General features: G+C 54.9%; 1 protein-coding gene across 2 annotated transcripts in view; it reads right to left on the minus strand.

Annotated features, from left to right (window-relative positions):
* ADAMTS10 (ADAM metallopeptidase with thrombospondin type 1 motif 10) overlaps window positions 1–14,642 on the minus strand; it is a 70,882-nt gene extending 56,240 nt beyond the window's left edge. Inside the window, exons 1-2 of one of the 2 annotated variants that reach the window (XM_079328530.1) lie at window positions 13,902–14,642; window positions 411–719 (exon numbers count right to left, since the gene is read on the minus strand). In XM_079328530.1, coding sequence (XP_079184656.1) covers window positions 411–498 — 88 coding nt within the window. In that variant the 5' untranslated portion in view covers window positions 499–719; window positions 13,902–14,642. Of the gene's footprint in view, window positions 1–410; window positions 720–6,059; window positions 6,269–13,901 lie in introns of those variants that run through there. The other variant, XM_079328531.1, reaches the window with a different exon arrangement.
* Window positions 14,643–15,045: the final 403 nt, after the last annotated feature.

The raw sequence follows: 15,045 nt of genomic DNA on the forward strand, positions 1-15,045 counted from the left end.
TTTCCCACGAATGGATCCAACAAGAATGGACCCAGCTCCTCTCCCTGTGAGAGTATCCAGCTCCCCCATGGGTGGATTCAGATCCCCTTCCCAAAAGTGAATCCAGCTCTTTTTCCACAGGTGAATTGAGCTCCTTTCCCCATGGCTGGATCCAGCTCCTCTCCCCACAGGTGATTCCAGTTCTTTTCTCCCCACGGGTGGATCCAGCTCCCTTCCTTAGGGGTGGATCCAGCAAGGGTGGATCCAACTCCACTCCCCAGAAGTGAATTCAGCTCCTCTCCCACAGATGAATCCAGCAAGGATGAATCCATCTCTTCTCCCCACAGGTGAATTGAGGTCCCTTTTCCCATGGCTGGATCCAGTTCCCTTCCCATGGATGGATCCAGCTCCCCATCCCATCCCGTCTCTACCTTGTGACTGGAAGGAGACCCCGGGGAAGGCGCCCCCGGCCAGGCCGAGGGTCACAGTCCAGATGAGGAGCCTCCAAGCTGTGGCCATGGTCAGCGCCGCTCGGCTCGGAGCAGGGAGATCTGTGCCGGCTGGCAGGGCGCTGTCCCCACATGTCTCTCCCTCGGCCACCCCTTATGTCCAGAGAGGAGTCGCGGGTCCCTCCGCAGGCATCCTGGGCCGCTCCGCGCTCTCCCGTGGCCGTGGGGATGGGCAGTGCCAGGCCAGCACCGAGGGGTCAGCACGGGCTCGTCCCCAGCTCCGGCATCGCCCTGCGGGGACAGAGCGGGGAGAAGGACACGGGGATGAGGACAGCGGGATCCCGGAGAAGGCAGGAGTGAGGAAGGAAAAAAGGAGAAAAAGATAGAAGTGTTTGAGGATGAATTAACCCCATCAGCTCCTGCTCCGCCTCCCGGGAATTCTTCCAGCTGGGCTTTATCCGGTACCTGCGGAAAGGAGCTCAGGATCAATGGGAATCCTTCATCCTGTGGCAGCTCCCTCGGGGAAGAGCAGCCCCAAAATGCCCTGGGTCACTTGATCTCTTACAGAGAGCAGGAAATAACAGCACTGGCAGGGGGTGGTGAGCAGCAACCCAGAAATCCTCTCCAGGGTTTCCCTGGATTTCAAACACACTTTAAGGACTGTCACCGCACTGAGGGAAGAGCACTTGCTCTCAGAGTGTACCGGCTGAACGTAAAAAAGTGATGGAAAACAAAGGACCCATTCAGGGAACTCACCCTCAACCCCATCCACAAATGGATCCGGAGATTCCTATCGCATTTGTTCTTTAAAATGCTCTGCTAATTGCTCCGGTGAAAGATTCCTGGCTTGCAGAGAATTTCCACTCAGTCTGCAGCGATTACACCACACTCACATCGTGCTGGGGACTTGCACAAAGCCTGCGGGGTTTTATTCTTGTCCACCCATTCCATGAGTATGGAATGAGTGCATCACATCCCTCACCTCCCAGAGAATCCCAAATATCCCAGCGGTGACGCTGCAGAGCAGCTCAGCAGCCAAACCCAAACCTCCCTGAAGAGGTGGCAGATAAAATCTGCAGCAGTGCTGCGGATCTCACTTGTTGGAGCAGGGCTGGGAATGGCAGGATGAGCTCCCTGGGAATGGAAGAATGAGTTGCCCAGAAAAAGGCAGGATGATCTCCCCAAGAAAGGCAGGATGATCTCCCCAGGAAAGGCAGGATGAGCTCCCCAGGAATGACAGGATGAGCTCCCGAGAAAGGCAGGATGAACTCCCCAGGAAAGGCAGGATGAGTTCCCCAGAAAATGCAGGATGGGCTCCCGGGAAAGGCAGGATGAGCTCCTCAGGAATGGCAGGATGAGCTCCAGGAAAGGCAAGATGAACTCCCCAGGAAAGGCAGGATGAGCTCCCCAGAAAATGCAGGATGAGCTCCCGGGAAAGGCAGGATGAGCTCCTCAGAAATGGCAGGATGAGCTCTAGGGAAAGGCAGGATGAGCTCCAGGAAAGGCAGGATGAACTCCCCAGGAAAGGCAGGATGAGCTCCAGGAATGGCAGGATGAGCTTCCCAGGAAAGGCAGGATGAGCTCCTGGGAAAGGCAGGATGAGCTCTGGGAAAGGCAGGATGAGCTCCCAGGAAAGGCAGGATGAGCTCCAGGAACGGCAGGATGAGGTCCTGAGCATGAGAAGAGGCTGGAGATGGAGGAGTGAGCTCTCTGCAGAGGTTTCAGCAGCCAGGGCCTGTGTGTGGTCCTCATCCCAGTAAGGAAACACTTAACCCCTGCCTTGCTCTGCTCTGGGCTGGTTTAAAAAGCCCAGGCCAGAGCTCAGGGCAGGGGAGCTGGATCCTCCTGATATCTGCCATGCTCCTCTTTGTGTCCTTATGGGAATCTGAATCCTTGGAAGGGAATTTCTACTCCTGTTTTCCATTTTTATTGTGCCATGAGTGGTATTTGTGCTGCAGGGGCTTGGAATGACACCCAGCACAGCCCAGAGGGGGTGTAGGGGAGGTACAAGGGGAAATCCAGGAGATAATTCCTGCTCCAGATTTGTCAAGGAAGTCACAGAATGGTTTGGGTTGGGAAGGACCTTAAAGCTCTTCTCATTCCACAGGGACATTTTCCACCTCAGGGTACTCCAAGCCCTGTTCAATCTGGCCTGGGACACTTCCAGGGATCCAGAGACAGCTACAGCTCCTCTGGGCAACCTCAGAGGGAAGGATTTCTTCTGAAAATCTCATTTAAATCTCCCCTCCTTCAGCTTAAAGCAATTAACCTAAATTAATGTTTTCCCCCATACTAGGCAGAAATGGTGGGAGATGAAACAGTGGCTTTAAACACAATTTGGAGTTGCATAATTCAAATATTAAGATTTTTTCACTGCTTATTTACAGTTAAGAATGGCCAAAGATCCTCGGTGAGGCCTCAGTTTGGACTCCCCAGTCCCATCTGGTGTCACTTGCCAGGTTTTTCTCTGCAAAGCCTGGACACTACACGATGGTGGCCTCCAAAATTGTGCATCCTGTGAGCACCAAACTGCCTGAGAGGTGAGCAACTCCCACCTTGGGCTGCTCCTTGTCTCTGGGACAGGTAAGGGGAATCAGGGAGTGGGGGGAAGAGGGTTGGGGCAGGAATTCTGCCCCGTTCCACCCCCACATGAGGATCTGGTGACAGCATCACCCATGGTGCCACCCCCGGGCTGTGGCACAGCCAGGGCAGAGCCATGGCCAGGCCAGGCACTGCTCTGTGCACACTCAGCTGCAAGAATTGTGCTGGAAAAGGCAGAAGTTGAAAGCAAAGCCTCGCCTAAGTCAGCGTTTTTCAGCATCTCCCAAGCTCGAGATTCCAGCTTTTAGATCCTGTCACGGCTCCAAAGCCGAGCTCTAGCTGAAGTGTGTTCCCTCCTGGGCTTCACACGGCTGATTTCCCGTTTTCCAGCTGTCGAACCCTTTTCCTCCAGGCTGTCATCGCTTCCTGTCCCCCCCCCACCCCGTGTGCCCCCTGCCCTTCCCGCAGCATCCCCCGGAGCAGCGGCCGGGAAGGAGCCGCAGCCTTGACCTTGGGGGAAGGAGCAGGAATTACAGCTGCAGGATTCCTGCGGCCGGGCTGGGGGAAGGGCAGGGAAATCACGGCCCCTTCCCAGCCCTGCTGCATCCCGGGCAGCAGCAGGAGCGGCCGGGGGAAGGAGCAGCGAGCCGGAGCAGCGCGGTGCTTCCACTTCCATCCCTATCGAGTTTTTCCATCACCTCACTTCGCAGCTTCGGACAATGGGAGGATCGCGGAGTCCCCGAGGGACACTCGGGGACACTCGGGGACAGCTCGGGGACACGGCGTGACCTCTCCGGTCTCGTGCCTGCCTCGCTTGGGCCGTTTCCGATCCGCTCCTTCCCAAGGAATTCGCTGTCCTTGGCAGCCTCGGCTCGGGCTGACGCTCCCGGCTCCCGGTGCCAAGGGTGGCTTCGACCCAGCGACACCGGGGGCGATGCCACCGCCGCGGCCAGGTCACCTCCTGCCACCCCAAAAACCCCCGGCAGGGAAGGGGTTTGGGCAAGGGGGGTAAAATTCCAGAGGGGAGAGAAGAAGGAGCGAGGCAGATGAGAGCTGTTCCTAATTGCAGCCGCGGCGCTGCAGACAGAATTCCCTGGAAGCTTGGCCGGCTGCAGGGGCAGCGCCAGGGGAAGGTAATAGGAAGCAGATGGGCGCAGCTCGGGGCCAAGAGGAAGGTTCAAGGTGCCTCCTAGTGCAGGGAAGAGGAATTTAACTGCTTTTAAAGATGCAGGGCCCGGCGGCTTCCAGGTTTCTCATCCAACTTTTGCAAATTATGAGCTCAGGTGTCCTTTTCCCCCCCCTTTTTTTTTTTCTTTTTTTTTTTTTTTTTTTTTTTTTTTTTGAGAGAGAGAAATAAATACAAACACATATTTCAGCTTCCAGCTTGCCCCGCAGGGAGGAAATGCTTTTAGTGCACCCCCTGCCAGGCCTTTCACTGACATCTTCCCTTCCAGACATGGCAGAACTGGGAGCAGTGGAGAAGTGAGAGCAGCACCCCGGTGGGAGCACTGGGAACATGAGAAAGCAGTGGGAAAACAGTGGGAGCAAGACCCCACAGCTGCACCACCCCAACAGCATTTCTGGGCTGAGTTATTTCAAGGAATGAAAGACTCAAGGTTAATTTTTTATTCTGTGAGACAAGGAATTGACACCACCCATAACCCCACTGGGGCTATCGGGGTTATTGTGGTGCCACATCCCACAGCTTGGACCCTTTTTGGCCCCAGGTGCCCCCTCAGCCCCACAGCAGCCCCTACAAACAGCACTACAGGGGTTTCTGCTCCTCCAGCTTCTCCAGCCTGGGATTTGTTCCACCAGGTCAGAGTTTATCTCTGGGGGAAGAGCTGTGACCCCGGGCTGGCTCCATGGGCCTCATTGTCTCTGGAATCCAAGTTAAACACAGCAGGCACTGCAGGGGACTGGGATTTGTGGCTCAGGGCTGTGCCAAGGCAGTGAGGGCACTTGGCAGCAGCAGCACCAGGTTTTTCAGCTTTGCCACTACCCAGATAGATCATCTGCTACTCACAGGGGGCTCTTTTCTACTGCTGGGGTCCCAGCAGCCCTCCAGGACACACAGCAGCCCCTTAGTGCCTGTAGCTTCTGAATACTGATCCCAAAGTCACCCAAAAAAGAGTCCCCTGTCACCTGCCATTGCTGCTTTGGGGAGGGCCACAGGGTTTGGCTGTAAAGCCTCAGTTGGAATCGACTTTCACCCTTCCAGTGCAGAAATTTTTCCTCATGTCCAATCTGAACATCTCCTGGGGCAATTTGAGGCTGTGCTCTCTCTTCCTGTTGCTTGTTCCCTGAAACCAGAGCCCAACCTCCCTGGCTGTCCCCTCCTGTCAGGGAGTTGTGCAGAGCCACAAGGGCCCCCTGAGCCTCCCTTTCTCCAGGCTGAGCCCCTTTCCAGCTCCCTCAGCTGCTCTTGGTGCTCCAGAATCACAGAATCAAAGATTTGTGCATAGAACCATGGAATATCCTGAGTTGGAAAGCACCACAAAGATCATTGAGTGCAGCCCCTGTTTCTGCCTAGACCCCCCAACAATCCCCCCTGAGCATCCCTGAGAGTGTCCAAACGCTCCTGCAGCTCTGGCAGCCTTGGGACCGTTCCCTGGGGAGCCTGGGCAGTGCCAGCACCCTCGGGGGGAAGAACCTTTCCCTGAGCTCCATGCCAAGGCCTGACACAGCTCCAGCCCTTGCTGGGCTCCTGTTCCTGTCCCAGAGCAGAGCTCAGCCCTGAGGAGTCTCCCCTCAGTCTCCTCTGCTCCAGCTGAACCAGCCCAGTGCCCTCAGCTGCTCCTCAGCCCTTCCCCAGCTCCCTGTCCCTCCTTTGGACACTCTCCAACAGCTTTGGCTCCTTCTGACCTTGTGGTGCCCAAGGTGCCCCCAGCACTGGAGGTGGGGCTGCCCCAGTGCAGAGCAGGGTGGGACAATCCCTCCTTAGCCTGGCTGGTGATGTTCAAACCCTTCTCATCTCATCTCTCCATCCCTGCTCCTCCTCACCCCTCTCTCTGCACACCCTGGCAGGGGCAGGTCCCTCCCAGCTGCTGCTGCATTTCTGTGTTTGCTGCTGGCTGGGGAGGGTCTCACCTGCTGCACTCCCCAGGGCTGTGGGTGTTCTGTGTGTGCTCAGCCACCTCCCAGCTCCTGGCAGGTCCTTGCACGTTCCTGAGGATGGAATAAACAGCCCTGCTCCCCTCACCGGCTGCTCCTCCACAGCACGAGGTGAGCACGTGGGGGATGCAAAGCTGTCCCAGAGACCTCCCTGGCTTCTAGCAGGAGAATGTCCTGATATTCCCGACAAAATATTTGGCTGGGCTGCCAAGTGGAAAACATGCTGAGCTGCAGATGGCAGAAATCTCCCCGCAGTCATCTTGCCAGCACGACACGACTTCCACTGGGAAGTCATTTCTCAACTCTAGGGCAGCACAAGGGGTTAAACCCACAGAAATCAGCATTTTTGCTGCCAGGAGCATCTGCAAGCTGTGAGAAAGGGGTTAAAGTCACAGGTCTGCAGAACACAAAACAAGAATTTGAGCCATAATCTGCTTTGCTGCTCCAAGCGTGGCCTCTCTGGGGCCACGGCGAGTGAGGAATTAGAAACATGGAGTTATCCCTGTTCCCAGAACCCTGGGATGGCTCCTGCCTGCACAGCCACCCTTTGGCTGCCCTGCAGCCCCTCTGCTCACCCCTGCCACCAATCCCACCTTGGTGCAAAGGCAGCTCTGCCTGTCCCTTCCCTGCTGAGCCCCTGGCCCAGGGCAGGGGGCCCAGGATGCTCAGTGCAGCCCCCCTCACTGGGAGGGCTGACTCTCCTCACCCCAAGAGCTGTTCTTTGCTCACCCCAGTGATTGCAGCTCTGATTTCAGCTCCCCAGGAGGGCAGATGCCATTTTCACCCCGTTCAAATCAGATCCAACCCCATCCAAAAGGTCTCCCCAGCAATGTGGGACATGCAGAGTGACACTGCCAGTGTGACCCTGAGGGGTCTGATCCGGGGTCTCTGCCAGCACCCCAGTGCCAGCCTGGGTGCCAGGGGCACACCCTCCCTGCCTTTGGACCACCAGCTCCCTGTTCCAGGCTCTCCCTGCTGTGCTCTGGCTGGGCACACCCTGCATCCCTTTGTACAGCAGCTTCACGGGGTTTTGGGCTCACTCCAGCACTGTGTGGGAGGAGGGATTTTTTTTTTTTTCCCAAAAACACGAGAATTATTTTACAGTCAAATCTATTCAGTGCAATCTTGGTGAGGAAAGGACTGAATCCTCCCTCTTGCTCCTCTCCAAAATCTTGAATTTTGCCAGCAAAGGGGCAAAAGAGGCCTGTGCCAAAGTGAGAGCAGAGCTGGGAGCAGCGACCTCGCTCTGACACCGCCTGCTTGGCTCTCTGGAAATCCTATCCCTGGGTTACATAAGGATCTGGCCCTATCTGGAACACTGGGGTCACTGCACTTCTCCAAGTGTGGTAAAATGCTCGGAGGTCCTCAGCAGGAAAGCAGGAGGGAAGTGCCAGCTGGGATCCTGCTCGGGATGGGGAGCTGGCAGCAGGACAGGGCTGAGCCCTGCTGGAGCTGCCACACTCCCAGCCCCATGGAAGATGGGCACTGAGATTCCCAGTGCTCCCATCCTGGGACTCCTCCTGCTTTCAGGAGAGGACTCCACCAGGCAGGTCCACTCTCAGACAGGACTTATGCAATAGTTTGGAGCCTCTCCATGTGACCCAGACTTGCTGGCTCTCTGCCATTGCTCTCCTCGCTGGCTCCAGCCAGGCACAGAGTGCTGGGATTAGAGAGAGACCAGGCAGTCATTAACAGGGTGTCAGTAATTAACAGAGTGCCAGCCATTAATGGAGGGTGCCAGTCATTAATGGACACTGCTAATCATTAATGGAGGGTGCCAGTCATTAACAGGGTGCATCCCCCAACACGCAGGGCCGTGCCAGTGACACACATGCCCCATGAGTGAAGGGACAAATGTGTCACCCATGTGCACCCAGGGCATGGCTGCAGCTCCTTGTGTGCATGGGGATGGGATTAAATATTAAACATTAAACTCTTTGCACATGAATACACATTATCTGCATGTGATAACATGCTATCAGCATGGGGATACATGCTATCTGCATGGGGCTAGACATTATCTGGACATGGATACACGTTATCTGCATGGCAATACACATTATCTGCATGGGGATAGATGTTATCTGCACATGGATACACACTGTCTGCATGGGAATAAATGCTATCTGCACATGGACATGTTATCTGCACGTTGATAACACTTGATCTGCACACACTACCTGCAGACAGGTCTGATGCCCTGTGTGCTGCCATCCTACAGATGTTCCATGCACAAATGCTGTTTTTATACCCAGCATCTCTGTGGTGGCCTCTGCCTCCATGAAGTGCTCCCTCTCTGAGGGGTTCAGCACAGCCAGGAGAGAATTCAGACCTGCTGGGCCTGTGCACAGGCAGCTCTCCCTGTGCTCCTGCTGCTCCTCCCAGCATAAGCAGCACCAGGGCTCTGCCAGGAATGAGCTCTGGGAAAGGCTGGGAGTGCTCACACCTTGGAGCAGGCAGGGGAGAAAAGGCAGACCCAGTAACCTCCATCCCAGCAGGGCTGGTTCCTCTCTCCATCCCAGCAGGGCTGATTTCTCTCTCCATCCCAGGTCTCTCTCTCCTCTCTCCATCCTGGCAGGTCTCTCTCCTCTCTCCATCCTGGCAGGTCTCTCTCTCCTCTCTCCATCCCAGCAGGTCTCTCTCCTCTCTCCATCCCAGGTCTCTCTCTCCTCTTTCCATCCCGGCAGGTCTCTCTCTCCTCTCTCCATCCCGGCAGGTCTCTCTCTGCTCTCTCCATCCTGGCAGGTCTCTCTCCTCTCTCCATCCCGGCAGGTCTCTCTCTGCTCTCTCCATCCCGGCAGGTCTCTCTCTCCTCTCCATCCCGGCAGGTCTCTCTCTCCTCTCTCCATCCCGGCAGGTCTCTCTCTGCTCTCTCCATCCTGGCAGGTCTCTCTCTGCTCTCTCCATCCCGGCAGGTCTCTCTCTGCTCTCTCCATTCCAGCAGGGCACTCTCTCCTCTCTCCATCCCGGCAGGTCTCTCTCTCCTCTCTCCATCCCATGTCTCTCTCTTCTCTCCATCCCGGCAGGGCTGGCTCCGCAGCTCCCCTGCAGCAGTCTCTTACACCGCCCAGTCTCTCAGGGCACCGAGCCCTGGGCTTGCACAAAGACAAACACTCTGACGTGCCAGCCCGATCTGTGCTCACCTGCGTCAGCACCCGGCGCTCTCCGGGGGGAGCTGCTCCGTGCTCTGGGTCTGAGGCACGAGCGTGGTTTGTGCGGTTTGTGCAGCTCCAGCTTCGAGCAGCTGTCACAGCTCTCACACAACAAGTGTTGCACCTGAAATTTGGCTCTTTATCAGCCAGGCTGCAGGACAGGGCTATACCCCAATCCAAGCTGGTTTGGGTGAGAAATGATCTTAAAGCTCATTTAGTTCCATTCCCCTGCCATGGCAGGGAACACCTTCCACTGTCCTGGTCTGCTCCAAGTCTTGTCCAGCCTGGTCTTGGGCACTTCCAGGGATTCAGGGGCAGCCACAGCTGCTCTGGGCACCCTGTGCCAGGGCCTTCCACCCTCACAGCTGACAAAGATGTGTCTGGTTATCAGGGTAGATGTGCTACAGGGGAGGCCACAGTCCCCTTACAGCCCCAGGTGCCACCCCTCGTGCACCCACAGTCTCAGACTGGAGTTGGAGAGACAGGAGAACTCTGCTGAGCTTCCCAAGAAAAGCCTCTGAGGTGACTTCTGCTGCCCAGCAGAGCTGGGAGAAGCACTGAGCAGTGCAGTGAGCCTGAGGCTCAGCAGCTCCTTCTGTCACTGTCACAGCCTCACCCACCACTGCCCCCAGCCCTGGCCAGGGGGATGGATCCACAGCATGGCCCAGCTGCTGCTGGTCCTGCCAGGCTGAATTAAAGAATAAGTGAGGCTGGAAGGGACACCAGGGAGCCCCTGGTCCCATCCCACTCCAGAACTGGATCAAGACCACACAACCCTGAGAGTCACAGGAGTGGCTGGGAGGAAATGCAGGGAGCTGTGGAGTGGGAAAACCAACCTGGACCTCCCAGCAAAGAAGAGCCTGTCAGAGCAGTGACATTGTGACACGGAGGAAGTTCCCTCCACAGCAGCACAAACCAGGAAGGGATTTGGTGCCAGCCAAGGCAACAGTGGGTGCCAGGCCATGGCACCACCTAGGGCCCCTCAGTGCCAGGCAGTGACTGTGCCAGAGGCACCCACAGCCCCCAGGACAGGTCACCCCGTGCCAGGGGAGCCCTGCAGGGACAGGGACAAGGTCAGGGACACCTCCTGTGGGGTGAAGCCTTGCAGAACACTTCAGCTGTGGATCCCTGCAGGCCATGGCCAGGCTCTGGCTCCTTGGGAGCTCCAGGAGATCTGGAGAGTGTTTTTGGGCCCCTTTCCCCTCCTTGTAGGGTCTTTACTCAGGGAAATATGGCCAAGGTTGTGTGGATGCAACTCCTTCATCCATGGCCAGGGAATGAAGAGTTCCTCACCATGATACAACTGAACTCATTCTTTGTACTTTCATTTTGGTCAAAGCCACTTCCCACCCAAGTCACAAATCCCATAGGAGGAGGCCAGGACTTCACCAGCCAGTTTAACTCATTTAGAACCAACATTTAGGAATGTTTGAGTTCAAAAAGATTTGCAGGACTGAATAGATTCATTTGAAGTCATTTTCCCTTTAAATTAAGCTATGATGTAAGAGTAGGAAACACAATATTGATAATGGATGATAAACAGAAGTGCAAAGCTGTGGATGTCCCATCCTTGGAAATGTCCAAGGCCAGGCTGGACAGGGTTTGGAGCAATCTGGGACAGTGGAAGATGTTCCTGCCCCAGGCAGGGGTGGGGCTGGATGAGCTTTAAGGTTCCTGCCAACCCAAACCATTCCATGACTCCATGAGAGACAATGAGGAGTCAGACATGGAATATTCCAAGCATTTCCCAGCCTGGGAGGATGCAGAAGGTGAGAGAGGAGCAGGAGTGGAGCAGCTGGATGGAGACCCTGCACTTCACACGTGCACTGAAGTCAGATGGAACTAAAATATTCCAGAAATTCCCCAGTGGAGACTCTCCCAGTTCTTCAGCTGGCTGCAGACTTCACTGAAGGCCCTCACAGAAACCAAGATGGGAAAATTGGCTTGGATGGTGTCTCTTTAAACCTCCCTCAGAGCTGGAAAACAAGGCTGGTGGTTTTCCATGTGTCTCTGTCCCCAGCTGCCAACCTTCTCAAGATTCCTGGGAAATGTTTGTAACTCCTCACCCTGCAAACATTTCCTACAGTGATGGAACCAAGTGAAGACCTCTGTGCCTCTGTGTCCTCAGCACATCTGAGCTGACATCACCCAGCCAAGGACAGATTTGGTCCCAATTCTGTTTGTTTGAAGCTCATTTTTGTCAACCCAAGATGGAGGCAGGACAGAATGTGACAAACACATCCTGCAGTGCTCCCAGCTCAGAAGGAATTAATTGCTGGAAACTTGGCAAGAAAAGTGGGGTTTGGAGGGTGGGGGGGTTCAGATAAGCTGGAGGTCAGGGAATCATCCCTGGGTGCATCCTGGGCTGCTCCTTGGGGAAGCAGAGCCCAGGCTGTCCCTGGACCAGGATTCCATGGAATGCTGAGAGCAGCAGCTCCTCCCCAGCAGCCCCTGGGTGGCCTGGAGCCATGGGTGATAAGAGAGCCTCTCATGTTTCAGGTTGGAGGAGCAGACACTGTTTATGTTGAGCAGCACCACCTTCCTCGCCTCGGGGCTCCAATTCAGCCTCTCTGCTGCTCAGACCCGGCTTATCGGAGCCTCCCGTGCCAAAAGAAACAGCTCAGCCCCCCGGCCCGATCCGGGCTGAGCTGATTTGCAGGAGATGACAGCACCTTCCCCATCCCAGCCCAGCAGCAGCCGCGGGGAATGCAGCTGGAGCCGCCCCCAGAGGCACCGGGAGCTTTGGGGTGTGAGCAGGAGGAGGAGGAGCACATGGTGATGCCCTGGAGGGTTTGGGATGTGAGGAGCACAGGGTGATGCCCTGGGAGGGTTTGGGATGTGAGGAGCACAGGGTGCTGCCTTGGGTGGGTTTTTGGGATATGAGGAGCACAGGGTACTGCCCTGGGGGGGTTTTGGGGTGTGAGGAGCACAAGGTGATGCCCTGGAGGGTTTGGGATATGAGAAGGAGGAGGGGACCACAGGGTGCTGCCCTGTGTGGGTTTTTGGGATGTGGGGAGCACAGGGTGCTGCCCTGTGTGGGTTTTTGGGATGTGGGGAGCACAGGGTGCTGCCCTGGGTGGGTTTGGGATGTGAGAAGGAGGAGGGGACCACAGGGTGCTGCCCTGGGAGATTTTTGGGATGTGGGGATCACAGAGTGCTGCCCTGGGAGGTTTTTGGGATGTGAGGAGCACAGGATGCTACCCTGGGAGATTTTTGGGATGTGGGGAGCACAAGGTGCTGCCCTGGGTGGGTTTAGGATATGAGGAGGAGGAGGGGAGCACAGGGTGCTGCCCTGGGAGGTTTTTGGGATATGAGGAGGAGGAGGGGAGCACAGGGTGCTGCTCTGGGGCCAAGCAGGAGCAGCAGGAGGCTGAGGATGCAGCAAGTGGAGCACTCAGCAGGTTCCATATAAGGAGAAACTTTGGGAACAACCTCCCAAGGACCAGGGGAAGCCTCAGGGATGGAGGCATCTCAGAGCAGGCCTGGCAAGGCTGTTCCCAACTCAGAAACATCCTGGGAACCACCTGGGTGTCCCACAGAGCATCTCCCACCCCAGGCAGCGTGGGGGAGAGCAGGGGGGAACAGCAGCTCCCCAAAACTCTCCCTGCACCCCACCCTGGCCCCACTGGGTGCTGCTGAGAATGAGACCAAGCAGGATCAGAAGCAGAGCTCAGCTGGGCAGAGCTGCCCCAGCATGGGGGATCTTGGCTGGGATTGCAGCAGGAACACAAACACCCCCTGAGGTTTGAGCACAAAAAATCCCCAAAGATGGGCCTTGGTGTGATATGTTCCATTTAGCTGCAGAGGTACCTGCTCCCAGCACAGCTCCTCACTTCCCTCTTGGTCGGTTCTTCCCCTCTGGAAGATATTTGCCAAGGTTATTTTATAAACTCCTTTCTATTTATAGCCCAGCTCCTTCAGCTCTAATGAGATAATCTTCTGGCATCTCACCATCACTAATATTTACTTTGATGTTTAAAATAACATCTTCTGAGGGATTGATTTTTTTAAAAAATAATAAAAATAAAAAACCCCCACCTTTAAAACATAATCAAAGCAAAGAAAGAAAAGAGCAGAGGATCCTGGGGATGCACACAGAGTCAGTGACACTGCAACTTTTTCAGGGCAGATTTTATAATCCTCTGAGCACATCAGGAGGGAGAGAGGCACTGGCAGCTCCTGAAGATGGAGAGAGAGACAGGGACAGAGGGAGAGGGAGCGCGGGCTGTGTTTATCCTCAGGAATGAAGGCAGCAAGGAAAGTTTCATTCTGCAGCAGCGCTGGGAGCCACTGCTCTCTGCAACCCAGAGCTTCTCCCGGGGGCAGCTCAGCAGCGATTTGGGGTTTAGAGCAGCAAACATTCGATCCCCGGGTTAATGCAATGAAAAAAGCGCGGCCAGAGGGGCCGGGGGAGGCGCACGGGATCGCAGCTCCTGCTTTGAAACACAAGCCTGAGTTTTTATGGAAACTCTGAATGTTGGAGAAGGGTGAACATGGTTTTCATTCTCATAAATGTTTTTCCAGCGTGCAAAGCTCTCCGGGCTCATTCCTTCTCCAGGGAGACGGTTCTGATTTCAAAGAACATTTGAGTTCCCTCCACCCCAGACCACCCCACTCCAACCTCAAAGAGGCTCCTCTGGAAAAATTATTTTAAAGAGTGTTTTACCTTTTTGAGTGCTTTCCCTTCTTTCTTCTTTTTTTTTTCCCCTCTTTTAATTCCTTCAGTTTCTCTCTCTCTCTCTCTCTCTCTTTTTTTTTTTCCTCTTCTTTTTCCCAGCAGCAGCCAAAAGCTCCTCTCTCCCCCTCAGCCCTGCGTGTGTCAGAAAGTTTCCAGGCTGAGGGTTTGTGTCGCCTTCCTTAAGAACCTTCTTCTGTCAGACCCAGGCAGAGCTGGAGCTGGAGGCTTTGCTAAAAAGTCTCCTTTCAGGAAGTGAGCAGTAATAAGAGAGCAGCTTGGAGGCAGCACATGGATAGGGGCTGCTCGAGAAGAAAAAAAAAAAAAAAAAGAAAGAAGGAGAAAAAAAAAACAAAAAACCTTTGCTCAGGAATTTTGCCAGGATTATCCAAAAAAAAAAAAAAAAAAAAAAAAAAAAAGAAAAAAATAATAAAAAAATCCCCAAACCCACAAGGCTGGAAAAGTCCCGCCCGGAGTGCTGACATCAGTGCAGAAGGCAGGTCTTGGCTGGAACAGAATAAAACTAATCAGCCTTTCTGTGGAGGAGCAGGGAGGGAGCCGGGGCAGCCCCGGAGGCAACGCTCCCCTGTGGATAAAACATCCCAGAAAAACCCCGAGGGAAAGAGGCCGTGCTGACAGTGGCACACAGAGCAGATAAAGCAAACCTGAGCTGCTTTTGGTTTGGGTTTTTTCCCCCCCTCAACAACAAACAACACTCCCATCCTTCATTTTAACCAGAGCTTTCCAAACGCTTTTAAAAACGCAGGGAGTGTGTGAGGAAATGGCCTGAAAAGCTCCACAGCAATGGCAGGGACTGGCTTTGAATGGAATAAAAGCCCTGGAGAATTGGCCAGTGCTTTCAGAAATCCCTTCCCTCTGCAGTTACATCATTCCTGCCCCGCTGGCTCCTGTGATTCCAAAATTCTGCTGCCACCGTGGAGGGTCCCACCGAGGGCAGCCCACCTCCAAAATTAAGAATAAACACTGGAAATAACCAAATGCTGCTTGTTTCCAAACAACCCCCTGGCTGGACACCTCAAGCAATCAGCAATAAAAGGCAGGAGCTCATTTCCTCCTCCTGAAGGCGGCTCTGGGATTTCAAAGCTGAATTTGTGAGTCTTGGTGGAGAGAGAAT

Source organism: Erithacus rubecula (genome assembly GCF_903797595.1).
Source record: "Erithacus rubecula genome assembly, chromosome: 28".
Classification (NCBI taxonomy): domain Eukaryota; kingdom Metazoa; phylum Chordata; class Aves; order Passeriformes; family Muscicapidae; genus Erithacus; species Erithacus rubecula.